This window comes from Armigeres subalbatus, chromosome 2 (assembly GCF_024139115.2).
Source record: "Armigeres subalbatus isolate Guangzhou_Male chromosome 2, GZ_Asu_2, whole genome shotgun sequence".
Lineage (NCBI taxonomy): Eukaryota > Metazoa > Arthropoda > Insecta > Diptera > Culicidae > Armigeres > Armigeres subalbatus.
Window position 1 is genome coordinate 458,334,884 of NC_085140.1, and position 21,650 is coordinate 458,356,533.

General features: G+C 38.8%; 1 protein-coding gene across 17 annotated transcripts in view; it reads right to left on the bottom strand.

Moving 5' to 3' along the window:
* The window catches only part of LOC134213828 (protein turtle), a 141,813-nt gene that overhangs the window by 5,645 nt on the left and 114,518 nt on the right, over positions 1-21,650 (bottom strand). For 13 of the 17 annotated variants that reach the window (XM_062693213.1, XM_062693210.1, XM_062693217.1 and 10 more), the window contains 5 exons: positions 16,073-16,343; positions 15,154-16,008; positions 14,973-15,053; positions 14,097-14,510; positions 199-265 (listed from right to left, as the gene is read on the bottom strand). In XM_062693213.1, the coding sequence (XP_062549197.1) occupies positions 199-265; positions 14,097-14,510; positions 14,973-15,053; positions 15,154-16,008; positions 16,073-16,343 (1,688 nt within the window). Of the gene's footprint in view, positions 1-56; positions 69-198; positions 283-14,096; positions 14,511-14,684; positions 14,766-14,972; positions 15,054-15,153; positions 16,009-16,072; positions 16,344-21,650 lie in introns of all 17 variants that reach the window. The other 4 variants (XR_009979544.1, XM_062693219.1, XR_009979545.1 and 1 more) reach the window with 4 other exon arrangements.

The window sequence follows — 21,650 nt, forward strand, 5'->3', positions numbered from 1 at the left end:
GAATCGGTTTATCTCGTGTTCAAAATAATATTGTAGCTAAATGTGAGGCAAATTACCATTAGCTCTAACTTTGGAAGATTATGTCACATAATAAGGAAAGCATAGGAAGTTCGAAGGAAGATAAGTTTCATTTGTTAGTAAAGAGTATCGCATATTTATGGAAGATTAGTTGACGATTCTATTCCATCAGAAACTCACCTTCTCAAAGGCACCGGCTGGCTTAGGGCGTTCCTATCCGTGATCCGTGCTGTTACCATGTTGAGTTCTGTAATCGAATAATTTCTACACATTAACGGGGGCGGTAATATCGAGCCATTCTTCGCGCCACCCAGCAGTGCCCTGGTTCTTTGGAAGCAGTGGAACAGCGCCGGGTGGTCGGTAAAGAACGAACGGGCTCTTTTCACAAGTTTGGAAACGATGGGATGGCACTCATCAAGGCGTATACCCACATTCTCTCGCAATGTGCTGTGCAACGGTTGTGCAATTTTCGAACTATTTTGACTGTGTTCTGTTGGTGCAGAGCGATTGGATGAACTTACCTGGGTATACGAGTTTATATGGAATGAGTGACAAATCAAAGTATTATTTAAATAAAACTATTCTACGAATCAAAAGAAATAAAGGAAAGAAGTTCCAATTAACCAATAATCTGTAAAAAAACCCAGATTAATCCACCTAGCGGCGATGATGCCTTTCTCGTGCATCGTAAAATGTACTGAAAAAATCACATAGGAAAGGTCAAAAAAGCACTTTAGGGGGATAGATTGCATATTTTCTATCATTTTGCATGTTTTTGCATTAATTACTATGCATTCCCACCATTCTTGAAAAAAAAAAATTTTTCGATTTTGAAATTTTTTTTCCAAGGGGGGACCCTTGGGAAAAAACAATGATTTTTCAATAATTCCGAAATGCAATGTCCGATCAGGTCAATTTTCAATAGCAAACAATGGGACCGCATTCCCCGTCGAATGCAACTTTGTGCGAGTAAATCGGGTAATACTAAGTTCCAAAAAGTGTGTCTACAAAATTTGTACACATACACACATACACACGCACACACATACATACATACACACAAACAGACATCACCTCAATTCGTCGAGCTGAGTCGATTGGTATATAACACTATGGGTCTCCGAGCCTTCTATCAAAAGTTTGGTTTTGGAGTGAAATTATAGCCTTTACGTATACTTAGTATACGAGAAAGGCAAAAAAACATGAACTGGATAAATAGATAAAAAATACTACCCTTTCAAATTAAAAGTTGAGAAAATTATTTCATTTTTATGTTATTGAAAATGCGCGTATTAAGACCTCGAAGTCATGCAGTGATTTTACGTATTTTACTAAAAAAAACTTTTAATATTGCATCATTCAAACGATCATAAAATCCAATTTCATAAGTACTACTAAATATGATAATTGAATTTCTGAATTTCAGGTATTCGAGGCCAGCATCAGCTTCTGTACGTACAACTGCTCGATGTTGTGCGGTCCATTCCCGCCGAACGAGCTATCCGTTGATTTGATCACTTGTGTGCTGTCTTATCGAGCGTGCAACTCCGTATGTGCCCGGGCAAGGGAAGAGGCAAAGTCATGGCCTGCTATCTGGTCAATGTCTGATCATATCTGTCATCAATGCACGCTGGAAGTGGATTGCCCAATTTCTAATATATCTCACCCTCAAAGATGTAGACGAAAGTAGACGATTTGTAGGATAATTGCCAGCAAAGGCCAGCGCAAATCCTGAGATAGCTTGAAGTGAAGCTACAAAGTATAATTTTTAAGTAAATCGTAAAAGATCGTAATCGGCCTTGTGTAGTGGGAGCTAAAATTACCAAACAGTCCCTAAAGGTCCTTAATCGCCTTGAAGCCGACATCGAATCCGACCTAGCTTATTCCTTCCAGCAGACCGCACCAGTACCCCGGCCCTCCCGACGTCGCAGGTCCAACGGAACAGTGAGTTCACTAGACAGTGGAGTGTATCCTATCTAAATTAGCATTTTAATAAATGCGCTTGATAAAACCATTAGCAATCAATTGCTTTATGTTGCGAACATTATTTGCATGCTTCGAACGTTTGATTTTCAGGTTGAGAACAAATTAAGAGAACAGGTAAGTCTTTCTTAGTGCGGTATTGTGGCGGCCCTGAGATCAACAAGAGGATAGTTGGCTCATAGTTTTCAGTAGTCCTGCTTTTGACGGAAATTGAGTAGAATTTCCGTGGGAAAGAAGTGAGGGCAATACATTTTTACTAAGTTCCTGAGTAGACGAAAAAATTCAAGAATGATTCCTGAACTTCCTACAGGAACTTATTCGAAAATTATTTCAAAAATTCTTTTGTATATCATCGAAAATTCCATTCCAATTCCTCTGGAATTTCCTCCAAGAATTCTTTCCACAATTCCAGGACCAACATATGGAACTTCTCTGGGGATTTTCGAACAAATTCCAAACGAAATTTTCAGCTGAACTCATGAAGAAATTTCCGACTCCTAGAATTTCTTTGGATATTCCTCCAAAAAATCTTACGGAATTTCCTCCAGAGATTTCCCCAGAAAATCCTCCAAAAATACTTCCGATGTAAATCCAGAAATTTCTTTGGAAATTCCTCAAGACAATCCTTTGAGAATTCAAAGAAGGAATTCTAAGAAAATTTTATTTTTTTTAGAAATTTTTTGGAAATTTCTTCTGAAATTCTAAAAATTTTCAAAATTTCGAAAGAATTTCCAGATAAAACTTTCGGAAGATCTTTTAAAAAAAATTACGAATGATCCCTAAAAGAATTTCTAAATGGATTCTCAAAAAAATCTTAAAGGTCTTAAAAGTTTATAAATAAAATTGTCCGAAACGAGACGAGCCAGACTTGGGCTGGAAGTCTCCCTAATAAAGATATAAAAAAATGTTCGAAGGAATTCCTAAAAATTCAAAAGCATTTCTGGATAAAGTTCCGATAGAATTCCAAGTGTCCGAAGGGGCTTTTCTGAAAAATTACTGGAAGAATTTCTCTAAGTAATTCCAGAAGTAATTGCTGAATGAATTCCCTAAAAAAGTTCGAATGAATTCTGAAAGCAATTTCTAAAGGAATCCATGAAGAAATTTCTGAATGAATTTTCCTAAAAGAATTTCGGAAGGTTGCCTTCAAACAATTTCCGTAGGTATTTCCGAAGAATTTCCGTAGGAATACCGACCAAATTTTCAAAGGAATTTCTGAAGGAAATTCTAAAAGAAAAGGAGTTTTAAAGAGAATTTTTCGAAATTCCTTCAAGAGTGCGTTCGGAAATTCTAAAACGAAATTCTGAAAGAAATCCTTCCGAAAAATTTCTGTTGAAATACCTGGAAGAATTTCTGAAATTATTCCTACAGAAGTCTTAGACATTTTTTTAGAAGAATTGCTTAATGCATTTCTGAAGGTATTTCTAGACTCAAATGTTCCTGAAGGACTTCTTGCAAAAGTTTCTGAAGTAATTTCTGTAAATATTTTAAAATTTATATGAGACTTTCAATAGGTATTTGTTTGGAAATCCCATTGGAAATTCTTTCGTGGATTTCTTTTCACATTTCTTTATTCTTCGGAAACTCCTTCCACAATTCATTTGGAAATTCCTCTTTTCTTTAGATAAAAAAAACTCCAGAAATTCTTTCGGGAGCTCCTCAAGTGAAAAAAAAACATACCGAATGGCCTTAGTAAATTCTCCAGGAATTCCATTAGGAGAACAATATATATTTCCTCTCAAATTTCCTGAAGAAATTTCTAGAAGAATTCTCAAAGGAACTCCAAAATGAAATTTCCGAAAGATTCCAAGAAGAATGTTTGAAGTGATTTTCGAAAGAATGCTCAAAATAAATTTCAAAAGGCATCTCCCAAGGTCTAAAAAATACTTTTGGAAGAGTTGCATAAAAATCCGGAGGAATCCCTTTTTTTTTTTTTTTGAAGAATTCTTAGAGGAAGTTATAAAGCAATTCGTAAGAGGAAATTTTGATAGAAATCCTAAAATATATTCTTTGTTTCCGAAAGTATTTCTTGAGAAATTACTGGAAAAATTCCTAAAATATATTCCAGACAAATTTCTAAATAAATTTTTGAATAAATTCCTAAAAGAACTTCCAAAAATATTACTAAAGTAAATTCAAAATGATTTCTCCTTAAGGAATTTCGGAAGTATTTTCTTGAAAAAAATCTGAAAAAATCGTGAAAGAATTTCCGGATGAATTTTCCGATTTCTTTCATTTACCTTCTTTGAATTTCCGAAGGAATATCTTGAAGGATTTTCAAAGGAATTTCTAGATTTACTAAGTGATTTCCGGGGGAAGAAGTTCTGAAAGAATTTATGGAGAAATGACCAGAAAAAATTCTTGCGGAAATTTAAGAATGTCGGAAATTCTTTCAGGATATAATTTGGCTATTTCGTTCGCAAATTCCAATACGAACCTTTTAGGGATTCCATTGAATTTTTTTGGCGATACCTATGGAAAACCTACAGAAATTTTTATAGGAATAACTACGAAAATTCCATCGGATTTTTCGAAACTCCTTAGAAAAGTCATTTTTGTTTTTTTTTTAATTTCTTCAGAAATTTCATCGGGAATTTTTCTAAAAACTCCTTCGAGCGTTTTTTTACGAATTCATTAAGGAATTTCTTCTGAATATCTTATAGAAGTTCCTTCGAAAAATCCTCAACAGCCGCAAAATGCACTACAACACAATACGAAGAACCAAAACAAAAAACCAAACAGAGTTGCAAAACACGTAAGAAACGCATAAGTGTAGCGTAGCCAGTTTGTTGAATTAAAACAAAAACACCAATCATTGTCGAATGAGCGAGGTTTTACGGGTTTTACGAAAAATTCTTCGGAAAATCCTTCAAAAATCCTTCTGGAAATTGTTTTAGGAAAACCTTCCGAAATTCCTTTTATGGATTCCGTTAGAAATTGCTTGAAAAATTCCTGCAGAATTCCTTCCTACTTTTTGTAGAGAATTGAGAATCCCGCTCACCTCTACTCTTTTCTATGATTCTATTTGGTTAAAAAATCGCTAAACAACACTTTGTTGAATATTAAATTCTCTGTCATGTTAGTTTTCAAGTCCCAAGAACCAAACAAACCTTTTCTACACGCCTGCTTATTTACAAATTTTTTATTTATAGAGGTGCATAATTTTCTTTTATTATTATTATCGTGATATCGTTGTTATAGAAATTTTTTAAGCTAATGAATGGGTCTTCTCTTATTCCTCACACTTTTGTCTAGGAATCACTTCAGCAATTGTCAGGATTGTCTGAAAGAAATTCTTCGAGTAACTCCTAGAAAAATCCCTTCCGAAACTCTAGGAAGAAATTCTTGGAGTCACTTCGAAATTCCTCTTAGGAATTTATTCAGAACTTCATCCAGAAATTCTTTCGAAAATTCCTTCGGACATTCCTCCTTAATTAGCACTTCCTTAAAAACAATCCACCCATACATCATCTATTCATCGACTTCAAAGCCGCATATGATACAATCGATCGAGAACGAATGCACGAACACGGATCTCCGGATAAACTAATACGGTTGGTCAAGGCAACGATGGATCGAGTGATGTGCATAATTCGAGTTTCAGTTGCATTCTCGAGTCCCTTCAAAACGCGCAGAGGGTTATGGCAAGATGATGGTCTTTCGTACCTGCAATTCAACATCGCTTTGGAGGGAGTAATTGACACGAGTGGTACAATTTTCACGAAGTCCGTCCAGCTATTTGGTTCCGACGACGACATTGATATTATGGCACCTAACATTGAGAAGATGGAGGATGCCTACATCAGACTGAAAAGGGGAGCTAAACGGATTGGATAGTTTGCAATTTGCATCTTATTCCACTCGTAGCACTCATTGTTCCGGGTTACTCTTCCACTTGAGATTATATTATGTATGATTATCACATCAACATAGCATGAATCGTGGATTATGATAGCCTTGGGTCGCGTCTTTCTTTATCTGGTATATAGTCCAGATGGTTAGTGGTCAGTCGAGATGCGTTAAGTGTGGAGGATCCGGGTTCAACACCCGTCTTTGGTCGAATTTTTTTGTAAGGTTACTAAGGTTGCCGAAGTATACAACATTTCAATCCTCGATGGGAGTGTAAAATCAATGAACAAGAACATAACCAGTTCTTATTTTCTCGTGACCAGGGACCTAATGCAAGGGCCTGCCGTTTACTTAATGCAATATGTGCATATGTCGCAAATTATGGAAAACTGTACGCGAAACTAATGCGAGATTGCAATGAAATGTTGCCATCTCTGACAAAATCGAGGTGTTTGAAGAATTCGTGTACTTGGGTTCACTGGTGTCCTCCGATAATGGTGTCCTCCGCCGTACCAAACTGACAATCTACCAAACGCTCATCAGATCGGTAGTCCTCTACAGGCATCAACAGGCATTTGAAGTTTTTGAGAGAAAAGTGTTGCGTATTCGGCCCATCATGTGCCCCATCGTGCCCCAGCTTAACTCCGCAGGTGATTATAAAAATTGGCGGAAAATCAATTTATTTTTTTCAGAACAATTCGACACCGGCGACGCGACAATGCAATTCGACAGTTCATTGATAATAATTGTTATTCTTTTACGTGAGTCGCACGTCGCGTTTACTCTGGTGGGCACCTAACTGTATTTGTAAACAAAAGATTTTCCCGTCACTGATGGGCTATTTTGAGCAACGAATTCTCTTCTTTGATTAAATGGCACTGAATTGTGTTGGTGGAATCAAGTTTTTTTGTTTACAGAAGCAGTTTCGCCCTTTTGAAATGTTGATGCCGAATTTTGGAGTATGTAATTAAATTTCAGCCAAAATATTCGATTTGGTGGGTCACGTGTCACTTAACTGCGCCAGTGCCGATGCTAATGGTTCACCGTTGCAATTACTGCCTAGGCCATTGTTGCAACAAATTTTCTGCAGCTATGTCCACTCCACGTCCGTAAATCTAAATTGATACTGAGCGTCCGCGATCAAGCCTTTTTGGTAAATGTTATGGTTGCTAATAATTCGATTATTTGCGTATTCTATATTTTTGAACTGGGTAAATCAGTTCTATATTGACTAATAGGGCGGGGCTAATGGTCTTAAGCAGTGGTCCCCAGCATGCGCATCAAGGGGTATCAAGGGGCGCACAGCAATTTTGAGCTGTTGAAGCGGGCTGCAGTATGATTACAACATTTGTTTCTTAGTTCAAATTGCACATCTTCAGAATATTGTATTGTATAAATAAAATATGTACTTGTAAGGTCATTTCATTCAACAGGTTTTATCGCCGTTGCTGACTTTTAGTCTATAGAACCGGTTTTGCAGTAGGGGAAGTGTACCGGTTTTGGCCACCTTAGTGTCTAATTTGGCCAACCCTGAAAATGCATTGTTTTCCAAAAATATCGATCAGTTCCAACAACGAAGATAGATAAGGGATATATCTCCTGTTAGAGCTAATGAAACCCTCGAAAATTGCTTTACTTTTGGAGTTATAAGAGAAATTGGCCAAATTAGGAACATGGCCAAAACTGGTACAGTTCCCCTAGCGGTTGTGACACGAGAAATTGATTTTTCGCTATATCAGTTGGCAGAAAATATTCTAATTGATCATATGTCGATTGATTTTGCGAGTTCGATCTTATGTTTTTTTAGAATCTATGACAAAAGGTCGAAAGGACAGAAGGTCGAAAAGACAAAAGGTCGAAAGGACAAAAGGTCGAAAAGACAAAACGTCGAAAGGGACAGAAGGTCGAAAGGACAAAAGGTCGAAAGGACAAAAGGTCGAAAGGACAAAAGGTCGAAAGGCACAGAAGGTCGAACGGGACAAAAGGTCGAAAAGGACAAAAGGTCGAAAGGGACAAAAGGTTGAAAAGGACAAAAGGTCGAAAGGGACAAAAGGTCTATCAAGAACAAGTTAATAACAATTAGGGTGTATTCCAAAAGAATTTATGAAATGCATTTAACTTTAAGCAGAAATGACGCACTCATCTAATCAATCAAATTTGAAGAATGAGCTATTTTCTAAGAAGGAGTAATTACTATAAGACAATATTAGGAATATCTAGATAGTTCTAAAATAGATAAAAAAAAGATTGTTAATAATAAATGAATAAAGCTTGTATTTCGTGAGACAGAGTTGTCCTATACAACGCAGGCGCACTCATTGAAAATACACCGGCGTACAGTACACGCCGGTGTATTTGATCGAAGTGACATTTAGAAAACTCAAACATCAATCTATAAGTGGTGTTTATTGAATGGATTTCATTTAATTGTTAAAAATTGTAAAAAGTTTTTGCTAACTGTTTTGCTAACTAACTCTGGTGTGAGATTAATTCTCTCCGTTTCAGTTTCTTGTCAATTTCAAACTTATGTCCCTTTCGTCCTTTTGTCCCGTTCGACGTTTTGTCCTTTCGACCTTTTGTCCTTTTCGACCATTTGTCCCTTCGACCTTTTGTCTTTCGACCTTTTGTCCTTTCGACGTTTTGTCTTTCGACCTTTTGTCCCTAACCCGTTTTTTTATGCCTAAGGTTATAATTATAACTTGTTGTAGCGAATATCGAAAGAATTATCCACTTACGATGCTGAGTAGAATTCTTTTGGATCCTTAACAAAATCCGTTCGGGATTCTAAACAGATCTGTTTGAGATGTTAAACAAAATTCTTTTGGAGTTCTAAAGAGAATCCGTTCGTGATTCTGAAGAGATTCTCGGTTAGGATTTGGAGCAGAATCCTTCCGAAGTTCGCTTAGAATGTTGAATAAAGTTCGTTTAGAATTCTGAACAGAATCTGTTTGAGATTCTGAATATAATCCGCTCGGAACTCAATCCATAGGGGATTCTGCACAGACTCCGTTTGATTTGAGTGTTCTGGACAGTAGAGGGGTCTCGTATCGTTGTTGGCTACACGTCCGCCTTACAATCTGATGGTCATGGGTTCGATTCCCAGCCACTCCACCAAAACCCTCGTCAGTCGCCAGATTCGTAGCTCATACGGAGGCGTTTTTGGAAAATCTAAAAATAGATTCTGTGTGGATTCTGTACAGCATAATGTCAAAGTAGATTTCGGCACAGTAGCGGCTAGGTAACACAGAGTGAATCCGTTTGGAACTCTGAACAGAATAGAATACGTTCGCGATTATGAACAAAATCTATTCGAGATTCTAAGCACTGAAGAATTCTTGAATTCGTTAAATATTTTTTGTAAAGTACATTGACAGACAACTTATTGTTTTGGCGGTAATAATCTAGCAATATTTCAGTTAGATTTAGCCAAAACTCAACTTGTTACTTATTACGGAGCAGTGTATGATACATTATTTTCACCTGTAGTTCAACTTTTTGCTCCTTTAAATCTGCGATTAAATACAAATTTGCTAAGCGATAACATCATGCTCATAATGATGTGAACCTGTCATATAATGCTTATCTATCAATGGGCAACATGTAGTGTATTCTCAGAAATCCTTCGCGGGCTGCAGGAATAGACTTAGAGGGTCGCACTTTGGGGAACACTGGTCTTAAGGTTACCCCAAACATACGTGATGCCACTGACACTATTGCTGGGAGACTGTCGCTGAATGCCATAGTTCCTTTGACGCTTCCGTACCAACGTGATGGACAATAGCAGTCGCCCAGCGGTATCGAAAATTGCGTCATGTATGTAAGGTGGAGCTTTTACGTTATGGATACCAGGAAGTTACTTTCTCGTAAAGTAAACTTCCTGGTTCCTAAACATAATTTCGGTCAAGATTTCACGGAGAGTGGATGCAGCACCGAACCACTGAAGTCCATGCCACAATTACCACCTCAGCTACAACGCCTGCTGAAACAAAGAAGAAGCCAGTCAATGGCGGAAGGTGGAAAGAAATAGCAGTGAAAAAAATGTGACAAAGCAGTCTTACAAAAGTAAGACAATCGTATAAAAGTCAAGAGTAAAATGTGCTTCTGTGACTCAAAAAAAATATCTCTATAGTTTGTTTTACACGCGAAAAAAAGCGTTTATGAATTCGTGAACTAACGAGTTCACGGTGTATTTTTTCGGGAACAACAGTCACGGATTCGGGAATACAGTCACGTTTTCTGGAACGTTCTGGAAAACGTGACTGGTGTTCCCGAATCCATGAATTAAATGGTGTATTTTTGCTGGTTCACGAATTCGGGAACGCTTTTTTTTGCGTGTACTTAAGCCTTATAACAGTGTCAAATTCTCAAATCTCATTCAGGATTCAAATCAAGCGCGACTCAAACCCCACCCGACTCACGGCCCAGAAAATTTCTCATGATTCGACTTGCAATTTGCATCATTGCATGATTTCAACGTGTGCTTCTACGATGTATTCATCAAATTAACTTTCTTTCCCTAAAACAATGGATAGTAAAACCATACCTACATTAAATACTCTTCTATTGGGTTTTGACAAAAGATATTTTAGTTACTAGATAAAGATTGTCGCTGTCGTCGCTGCCCGGAACATCTTTTGCTGGGGAGGATAGGGGATTTAACTGAAAATGAAGGAAAAATACATACGATTTGACAGTTAGGTACTACACATGTTTCGGACAGTAGAACAAAGGGAATCGAAGCGACAATCTTTATCTGGTAACTAAAATATCTTTTGTTTTGACGCTTTTTGGAGCAAAATCATTTTTCGGCAAATGGGCGAAACGATGCGATTCTGTGTGAAACACAAATCGAAAACGAGATAGATCACGCATGACCAGGCTTCGGAATTCTCACTCATATGAATAAAAACCTGCGATTAATCCATTTAGCGGAGTGTGATTTTTCACGACCCCGCTGTGAGGAAGTATTCTCATACAACATTTTTATCCGGATATAATGGCGGGTGATAAATTCGTGAGCGGCGGCTCGCCGGATAATTTAATTTTAATCCACAAATTTTCCTTCTCGTCGCCTCACCAGATAAATTTTACAACCATATTTACAAAAATTTAGGACTGCAACGGAATTCGAACCCAAAACAATTTTTAAAGCGCCCGCCATAACCACGCCACCACATTAATTGATTGAAAGCGAGGGGAAAAACTGCTGTATTGAACCTTCTGCCTATCGTGGCGCAGCGTCAGATTCAATCAGCTTGGGAAAGCAAAGTAAGCAGCATTTGATTTTCGCGAAACATGGGAAGAAGGATAACAATTTTTCGCACCATCGCTTGTGCCGGAGTTTATCGCACTGTAATTTATCCGGATAAAATGCATGGTAGAGTGATCAGTTGTCGCGTGAGTGAGTGAGAAATCCGAACCCTGCGCATGAGGCTTCGATGATTGAGATTTGAACATGACTCTACCAACACTGGCCTTATACCCTGGGAATCTTGTAAGTAGATTTTGCTTCCATGTTTTTTCTGCTAGGTGATTGCTTGGATTTCAAGACAGAACGTCCAAAATCCCACTCCGTATAAATTTTATGCGAACCAAAATCTTGCGAAAACTTACCCCAGTTGGAAGACGACCATTAGATTGTTAATATTGTTTGTCGGTAGTAATAGATCCGACAGTTACGTTGAATAACTTGATGCAAAAAGTGCTCCAAAAAATGAATTTTGTGTTCAAGGTAGCCTCACATTTCGGGAAAATTTTCTATTCCTGAAAGTGGAAGCTTCAACCAGAATAGACTTTAAAAAATATAATCTAATTAATTCTTAATCACAACACTTTTGTTAGGTAATTTAGAATGAATTATTTAGGTTATTCAGAAAATAATTTTCGAAATATGATACCATTGCTTATATCTTTATTAAAAATAATATTCTAACAAATTTTTATACACTAGACGTTCAATAGCTGAAAGTTATTTAACTGCAATTCGGTAGTTGCAACAGTTTTGCAATTACCAGACAGAGGAGCGCCAAACTTCAAAACGATGTGAAACTGCTAATAACTGCTACTACGCGCGTTTCATTTTTTACACCAGAAGCTTCTACTTGCAAAGATCCAGCGACGAAAAAGTGGTTTTTGACAACTAAATCTGAAGATATACATACTTTAATTTCTGGTATATATCACAAAGGCAAAGGTAAGTACAATTGAGTTGCATAAAATTGAAAATTTGAATTTATAAATGCCTCTCCTGTAAAATTTACTCAATGCGACATGTAGGGGAAACCGCCAAATGTTGAACGGCTAATTTTGTCGCCTATTGTTGAACTCTCATAAGAAATGCACGTGCGTTCAACAATAGGCGAAGAAATTGACCGTTCAACATTTGGCCATTCGCCTACCACTACCACCCTACCACTTTCGCTGGCACCGGTTCAGTTAACAGTAGAATAGAAAGTCAATCACTATTGATAAAAAGTAGAGCTTCAGCGATCAAAAACTATGAAGCGAATCCCTATAAGTTCTTTTCAGCACCAACAATTTTGATCCCAAAAGATTTATTAATCATTAACAAACATTATACCCGGGACACAGATACCGAAGTACCGTGCAAATTCATATTTCGGACGCACACAAACTTCGGATACCCAAATTTGCATGGAAGATTTTTTGAAATATTTCACAGAAATGTTTCAACTTTCTCGTACGGAAGGCTACATGTTTGCAAGTAATTTTGTAATATTAGGGGCACAGTTAGCCATGTCGTTTTGAAGCAATTGTTTATTTAAAAGGCAAACAGAATAAATTAACGAGGAAAATTAACATTTGCATTTATCATTCTGTGTGCAACGTGTCCGAAATATGAAACAGTGCGTGTGTGTGTCCGAAGTTCGGTTCTAAAAGTAGTTGAAGAATTTTAGTTTTAGTGACAGACTGCGACGAAGGAATATTAACTTGAGAATTGAATGCTTTGGCCCTTGCCTTTCGGCTTAAACTGTACTTGGATGGACATGATTAGTAGCTTGTGATTAAATCCTTAATTTGTCTAGAAAAGTCCTTAAGGGTCCGAATTATGAATTTGCACGGTATGCGGTTTGCATTTTGATGAAAACTACTGGCAAATCAACTCTCTCTTGCATACAATGATAAGTCAAAAGGTTCGAATTACTTATTTTCAAAAATTCGCTTTTCCAATCAAAAACAGCTGCCTAAAGCTGTCACTGATGACAGACGCTAAATAACTTCCCACCAAATCTCTGCTGACGCCATCGCCACCGATGGGAATACATTTGGTTGGCCAAATGATCTTATGATGCAGGTATTGAATTGGTTAATTAACTGAAGCCGATTGATAAACAGCTAGCGAATTTTTAAAAGTATTTTTATACGTTGGATGGGAAGCGTTGATTCTTCCTTGATCGAATGGACTAATCAAATTGGAAATCCAGCTAGAAATGGCTGAGATATTTACGTTGAAAGTCTATCATATAATCAAGCACCAATCAGCCATATCCCGTTACGCTGGGATATGGATACTCTGAAGTAGTGCGTAGAACGGTGTAAATCCGGTCATATCGCCAGGCTCGGTACAACACTGACGCTGAGAATATGACCTACCTAACCCCGAATCCCAAGGTGTCAAGCGACCCGTGAAACAATGAGCCAGGCAGAGCCTTAATACTTAAGAGTGAGGGTCAGAAGAGTATAAAACGAATATAATTTGCTTTTAGATAACTCATCTTTTGCACCTTTTGGATGGAGTCAATGGAGTAAATTATAAAAACGTAACTCAATATTAGGCTGGTTTCAAAGCCGACGACATGAATCTCCAAGCTCCAGAGCGCTGATTAATTAGGAAAGAAGGGGATACGAATTTGGTGAATCTGCTAAACCCATCTGACTGATTAGGTGTAAAGGTGAGATTCCGAAATGCCTAACGAAATGAAATCAGATCTCTGTACAAAATTGAACTCGCAACGCAAAAGGTATAAATAAACTCGGATTAAAAACCAAAAAATGATAAAAGTAAATCAAAATGAGATTTGTTACAAAAGCAATATTGCAATAGGTTAAAACTGAATTATGATTAGGTGATTAATTTTTTTTAATATATGAGTAAAATCTTTTGAAACTCTGTTAATTAACCCAATGTTAGTATGGAAGTGAATCGTGTTAACCAACTGTCACCGGATAGTAAAAGTATACACCCTGACTACGGCACTCCTGGCAGCTCGGAAGCCGAACTGACTCACCTTTTTCCTGTTTTCTACGTTTACGCTTATTGCAAATCTTGACGGCACAAATCGACAGTATGATGGCCACGATGAAGAACAGAATCCCACCGACCACCCCGGCCGTGATGGCTTTGTGCTTGACCCGCGCCGGCACGGGGAACTTGATCTCCTCACTGGTTTCGTAGCTCTTGAGCGAGTTGGCTAGCACCCGGAAGTAGTAGGTCCGGCCGCCGACCAGGTTCTTCACCAGGTAGGACGTCTCCTCCGGTCGGATCTGGCCGCGGTTGAGCGTCTTCCACTGGGCATCCGTGCGGTACTTGATCGTGTAGAACTGCACCAGATGGGGTCGCTCCAGTGGTACCTGCCACGAGATGAGGAACCCGTTCGGGATCTCCAGCACGCTCACGTTGCGCGGTTGACCCGGCTTCGGTCCTGGTCACAATGGGATAAACATTGGATTAGTACGCGATAGAGGGAGGGTAACGATTCGATAGCAAAAGCGGGCATGCAATGAGGATGGTTTTAGTAAAATGTGATTATACTAAAAAAAGGGGGGGGGGTGCTGGTGGTTAGACAAACATAACAAATGTATGTAAAATGCAATACCTGTTGGTCGAAAAACGGGTGGAAAGAATGTTGAACCGGTCGAATCGGTCGGAAACAATATATTGTGATAATTTAGAATGTCTGTAAACACAATAAGAAATGAAACAAGCCAATGTAAATGTATGTTGATGTGTAAATGTGATGAAGAGTGATGATAAAAGTATGTTAACTTAAAAATAAACTCCGTGTATAAGTAATGCTAAGAAACGCGTGATGGAACCAAAATGAGAGCTGCAAGCATCTAAAACTAGAAATTTTCTGGACATTCCGAACGACATGACTCCTTACCCAAGTCATCTGAAGCGTGTTTGAATTCTTTTTCGTTAGGTGCAGCTGTCGTAGTAGATGTTTTCTTCGGTTTTTGGACGTCTTTGGCAGATTTAGAGAACAATTCATTTATTTATTGATATGTATTTTGATTAGGAAGACGAAATACTATGAACAGCAGTGTAGAAAAAAAAATACTCACCTAACGTCCGTATCGTTATCACTTTGCTCATCATCCCATCGCCGAGAGCATTTTTTCCAATCACCTGAAACTCGTATGTCGTTCCAGGAGATAACCGGTTGATCGTCACCTGCGTACTCCCGGAGGGAGTTACTGGGATCGTCGACCAATCGGATACTCCTGCCTCGCGATACCAGATGGTGTAGTCCTGCTTATAGTCAGGGCCACCGCTGTATCCAGGCATCCAGGAGAGGGTCACCGAAAACTCCGTGGCTGTCCCACTCAGATTGTACGGAGCATGCGGCTGAGTACCTTCGATGACCAACTGGGTGGCAGACACGATCGTCGCCACCTCATTCGACGCTACACACTGATAGTAACCGAAGTCTGATCGCCGAAGGTTCTCGATTGTGATATTACCGTTCATGATCCGAACGCGGTTCTTCTGCAGAGGTTGCCCGTCCCGTCGTTGCCAGGTGATCGTAGGCTTGGTAGTGCCCTCCGCTTCCTGGGCATCACAGTGCATTTCGACCGATTCACCGACCTTCCGCTGGTACAGTGGATCCGGTTCGATCGTGAAGGCCGGCGGTTTCCGAACCAACACTTCCATATGACCGGACGAGCCTTGCGTTCCCTGGGCGTTGTACGGAGTGCACGTGTACCGGCCCTGGTGGTTCTGGTTGACCCGGGTGAACAACAGCGAACCGTTGTTCATTATAACTATGTCTTTTGTTTGATAAGGTTCCAGTAATCTTTTATCTTTGGTCCATGTTACATATTGTAGAGGAGGATTTGCTTTTATATAGCATTGTACAACACCAGCTAAACGAAACGGTAAGTATTGTATTGTTGGGGTGAAGGTCACTTTGGCAGGATCTGAAAATGCAAAAACAGTCCAATTAGTACTTGGCAAGTAAGGCCCTCGAACGGATCAACTTACACTCTATATTTAAAAAAGCCGAAGCACTTTGTGGTTCTCCGATGCCGTTTGACACCTCACACGTGTACATGCCGGAATCGTCGGCACTGACCGGATTGATGATGAGTGACCCATCCTTGCGGATCGTGACGCGCGTCTCGAGTGCGGCCACCTCCCGTACCGGTGAACCCTCGCGGAACCATCGCACAGTGACATTCCCGGGCATCGCCTTCGCCTCGCAGGTGAACTGCACCTTCTCTCCCTCCAGCTTCGTTTGATTAGTGGGCGGCACCTAGACGTTTCGTTAATCATTTGATTAAATTGGCGTTGATCATGGGGAAGAGGGAAATAGTAGGAAGACACTCAATGATTGTGTTGGAAATTGCTATAAGGAGAGGAGTTTTGATTTTTTGGCGGATGAGAAACGGCAAGTAGGGTGGGTGTACCAATTGTCGCCATACATAAGAACAACTATTTTTTTAAAAATAAGTAAAAGGCATGTGGGTGGACTTTATATATCAAGCGAAAGGTTTTACTTCCTGCTCCTTAGAACAGCTGTGAAAACCACAATAAAATTTGTTATAATAATCAAAATTAATTAATCCATAATAGGAACGCATGCACCAGTTGTGGCACTATTCTTAATTTTGGTTCCTTATTTGGCAAATCCCATTGTTTTCTTATGGGACTGGCCAAATAGGGACCACTAGTGCGACAACTGGTGCAAAGGACGTCAAAAATTAAGCAAAATCATTTTTTACAATTATGCTTTGCTTGGTTTGGGGGAGATTAAAGGTTTTATCGTATCATATGAATATGCATTATCGCTATGAACTTGGTTTGCGGTTATTTGATTGGCCATTTGGCATATAAAGCACTACTGCGACAACTGGTGCTATAGCCACAACTGGTACATCTAGCCTATGTGCTTTTAAGATTGAAAAAGCCTGAGAACTTGTGAGAAATAAAGTTTAGTTTATAAAAATGTCACAATATCTGGTTTACAAGGATTCCTGATTGTTTTTGGATTGTATTCAACCTAAAATTAAATATGTTCGAAAATTGACATATCTACTTTTTAAAAAACTTTTAAAGAAGGCGGAACGTAATCGTCTTGCTGAACAAATAAACCCCATACTTTTGTTTACATTCGAAATTTTTTTTGACAAAAGGTCAAAACGTCGAAAGAGACAAGTGGGCGAAAGGGACAAAAGGTCGAAAAGGACTTTCTTCTCCCTTCTTCCTTTTTCGTTTCTCTCTATTTCTTCTTCCTTTTTTCTTTCTTCTGTTTTCTTCTTTTTTTCTCATTTCCTCTTCCTTTTTTCCTTATACGGCCTTTCTTCTTCCATTTTTCTTCTCCCTTCTTCTTTATTCTTTCTTCCTTTTTCCCACTTCCTTCTTCTCTTCCTTCTTCATTTTTCGTTTTTCTTTATTTCTTCTTTTTTTCTCCCTTCATTCTTTATTGTCTCTTTCTTCTTCTATCTTCCATCTTTCTTCTTCTTCTCTCGATTTCCTTGTTCCTTTTCCCTTATTCTTTCTTCCTTCATTATTACTCCTTCTTTCTTGCTCCTTCTTCCCTGCTCCTTCTTCCTTGCTCTTTTTTGTTTATATTTACTTTCTTTTGTCCTCTTTCTTCGTTAATCTTGCTTCTTTCTTTTTAATTTATTCTTTTGTGTTCCTGTTCATTCCTTCCTTTTTCTTCTCTTCTCTTCCTTCTCCCTTTTACATAATTATTTACTTTATTATTTAGTATTTACTACAGCGCATGTAGTTCGGGTCTCGAACTTCCAATCCAGTAGTAAATATTATAAGAAACAAATTCATGCATATGCATATTACCTCAGTTACCCCTAATCGCTGTCTTCCAGAGCACGGATATTTCATTTGTTTTCGTTGGTCGCAATAGAAATAGACAGAAGGAGTAACCGAACGGAGACCCTATGGTAATAAAACACCGAAGGACTATCGACGAAAACAAAACACTGTAACTAGAAGTACATAGGAAACGAAATACTAAACAATTCAAAACCTGAATAAGAAAATAAATAATGCATGTAATTTTTCAGTCCAAGTTCGTTATTTCAAAAGTACGTTATTTCAAAAAGTTACTACTGCTAGCCATTTTCAAAACAGTCGTTGTTATGTCGAGCACTGTAACCGTTGATAAAAAAACCCAAATTTATCCCCCAGTGGTGATTATGCCTTTCTCGATTCAAAGTGTTGAATTCGATTTAGTATGGTAAATGCAATGTAAATTGCCTACATTTTGGCCATCGAAAGGTTTGATGCGATTATATCACGCTGCATAATAATTAGGTACTCAACTATGAGGGTAATGGATTGCGTCGCGGCTAAATTGATTAATGATTTATTGTGTGCATGTAAACAGCGTATTTGTTAAAAGAAAAATAGAAATATTATTCAAACCGCATGAGTTATTAGCAAACAAAAACAATAGTGTCCAACTAGGAAAGTTTCTCCGTCGAATAAAACTAGTTGCACTCGAATCGGTCAGAGTCCTTCTATATGAAACGTGTTTAACAATAAAAAATTCCTGGGCTACACACACACACACACACACACACAGTCAGACATGTGCTCAGTTTTTCGAGCTGAGTCGATTGGTATATAACACTATGGGTCTCCGAGCCTTCTATCAAAATTTGGCTTTTGGAGTGAAATTATAGCCTTCTGGTACAACTTTGTTGTACGAGAAAGGCAAAAATCAAAGTGTAAAACAAAACCAGCGCAAAAAAAGCCAAAACTATGACCCTACGACACCCAGAACGACATGTAAATTAGAACGAAAACGATTAACCAATTTTTTCCCTTGAAAAAGGCCACATCCAATGGCCGAAACGTCGGACAGAGTAAAACGCTAATCATTTAATGGTTTTCAAGACTGAGATAGCAAAAATTTCTACATAAAAACTATTTCCAGTCGTTTCCAATACCATGCTAGCCGATATAGTTATTTCACCATTTCACTTCTTTTTATTTTCCAAAATGCCTCTACAACCATGTAACATAAGCCATTATTACCCTAATTCATAATCTTCCCAATCATGTAAATGTCACAAAAGATTTCCGATTTATTCTTCCCTCAATAGACATGCAAAACACATACACACACTCCCCCGCCATTTCTCATCGCCAATTATGCTGATGATGCCTCAAATATCCTTTCCTTCCTAAAGACCGACGACGACGTTCGCATCCGTCCTTCATCCGTCAGTCAGCCTCATCAATCGACATCGTGTATGCACCTGAGCATCAAATTGATCAGATCAGAAGCGGCACATATCTACGAGCGACGACGAAGATGACGACAGCCGCTGACGATGCGAAACGGTACGCGCGAAATCGGGAAACCATTATCATTCTCTTAACACTAATAATCATAGACATCGGATCGGATGGAAAACGAGGGGTGAGGGGGTGGATGGGTGGTTTCGGATCACAGTCTTAAATGAGCTACCGCACAAGTAGAACGAAATGGAAAACGTACGCGAGACCAAGGTGGGAAAAAGCGATGCTGGGTGGGAAAAGCCTAGCTGGAGGGGGTTAGAAGACTATGTGGGACGGCGGGGATCTGCCCCCATTTGCGAAACTCTGTTTCGGGAATGTGGAGCACAAAATTTAAACAATAAGGGACAGAAACATCTTTGGGTTTTCTGCTACGGCGGAGAATGAGTTGAATGGGGATAATGTGGTATAAAAAAAACAAGCTACGGCTAATATGAAGGAGCTAATAAGGAGAAGGGTGGTTGAGAACATGTACATACTAACAATATGATGCAAATTTTTGTGTTGGTTGAATGCTATTTGAATGTTAACGTAAAACCTATACCATTGTTTCTCAAACTCTTAGGATTTCATAGAACTTTGAAACGGTTGAAAACACGGTTGAAAACATATTTTTCGTGCCTGTCATAAGACGAGTTTATACAATCCCATTGAATTCCACCACTTAATTGTATCTTGACAGATACTCGACTAAGTCGAGTCAAGTACAAGACACTGAAGACGGCCTTACTTTTGAGGTCGAAATACGTATCTGTCAAGATACAATTAAGTGGTGGAATTCAATGGGATTGTATAAACTCGTCTTATGACAGGTGAAAACATTCCACTAAAAAGCTCAAATAATTTTCTTATCATATTTTTCGCCAAGCCAAGCCAAGCCAAGTTTGAAACATAAACTTTGATGTTCATAAACGGAAACTTTGATGTTCCAAGGTACCAGGCACTTTTAGCGAAAACAATATTCGTAATAATAAAAATCTGCAACACGACAAACTGAGCAAAAAATGGCAATTTTAATTGGCGCTTGGTGCTATTTAGCAAAACCCCGACTATTGATGCTTAGTTTTGGTTCGCAAAATATGAGTATGCATAGATTCAATCAGTAAATAGGATTGTTTTGCAGGGGCTTTGTCCAAAGGCTTGACGATATATTCCCAGGTCACTGCGAGTTGTGAGGCTTGCCTAGGATGTGGTGGGTTTTAACAATGTGCCCTGTTAGACTTCTATCAAAAGCTGCATGCATCCACAAGACCATGTGCCACTCAAAACGCACTAGCACAATACCAACTCACCGAACGCCTATTTACCGAAGAGGCAGATCAACGTATATTTCCTCTGTTAGGGTCGGCTGATCATCGTCCGAGTGCCAGTGAAGAACACGAAGCAAATCTGTGCATCATGGTCCACCGAAAATGTGAGGGGAATGGTTCTACGAAAACATTTGGCGGCCAACATTAACAAAAAGGGACTAGCGATAGGAAGCACATTTAGTGGAATTGTCAATCTCTCAACTTGCCTTGCCTGCCCAAGCCACGACGCCAAAATCATCATAGGAGATTTAAAAACTAAGGTTGGCCAGGAGGAGGAATTCAGACTGATTGGAGAGTTGTCAAGTACGAGACACTGAAGACGACCTTACTGTTGAGGTCGAAATACGTATCTGTCAAGGTACAATTAAGTGGTGGAATTAAATGAGATTGTATAAACTCGTCTTATGACAAGTGAAGACATTCCACTAAAAAGCTCAAAATAATTTTCTTGACATAGGACATAGGAGTTCGATTCTCGGTCCGGCATCTGAGTATTCTGAAACAAATCGTCAAGGAATTCCGAAGCAAATCTTCAAATGATTCCGAAACCAATGTCCGAACGACTCCGGAGGAGTTCCGCAGCAAATCAACGAGAGATTCTGAAGCAAATCCTTCATGAATTATGAAGGATATCCCCCTCAGATTTCCCAAGGGGATCCCTTAAGGTGATTATACAATCAAGCCATGTGGTGAATTTCAAATTCACCACACGGTTTTCTACTCCTATTATCAAAAGTTCAAATCTAGCGTTATAATTTTTGTACAATGCTGAAATTAAAGTCGATTGTTCAGTACAAGTAAGCAAACGATCTACGGATGTTTCATCCCCATGGGCATTATGGTTCCCTTAATTTGTACTCTTGAAAAATCACAAGAAAAAGCACGTGGTTTCCAAGATGGCCGTTTTGTGGCTTTGTTGTATAACCCCCTTAACGATACCGAAAGGAATCCAGTGTGAATTATTCCGGAGTCCAGTTGGCTGT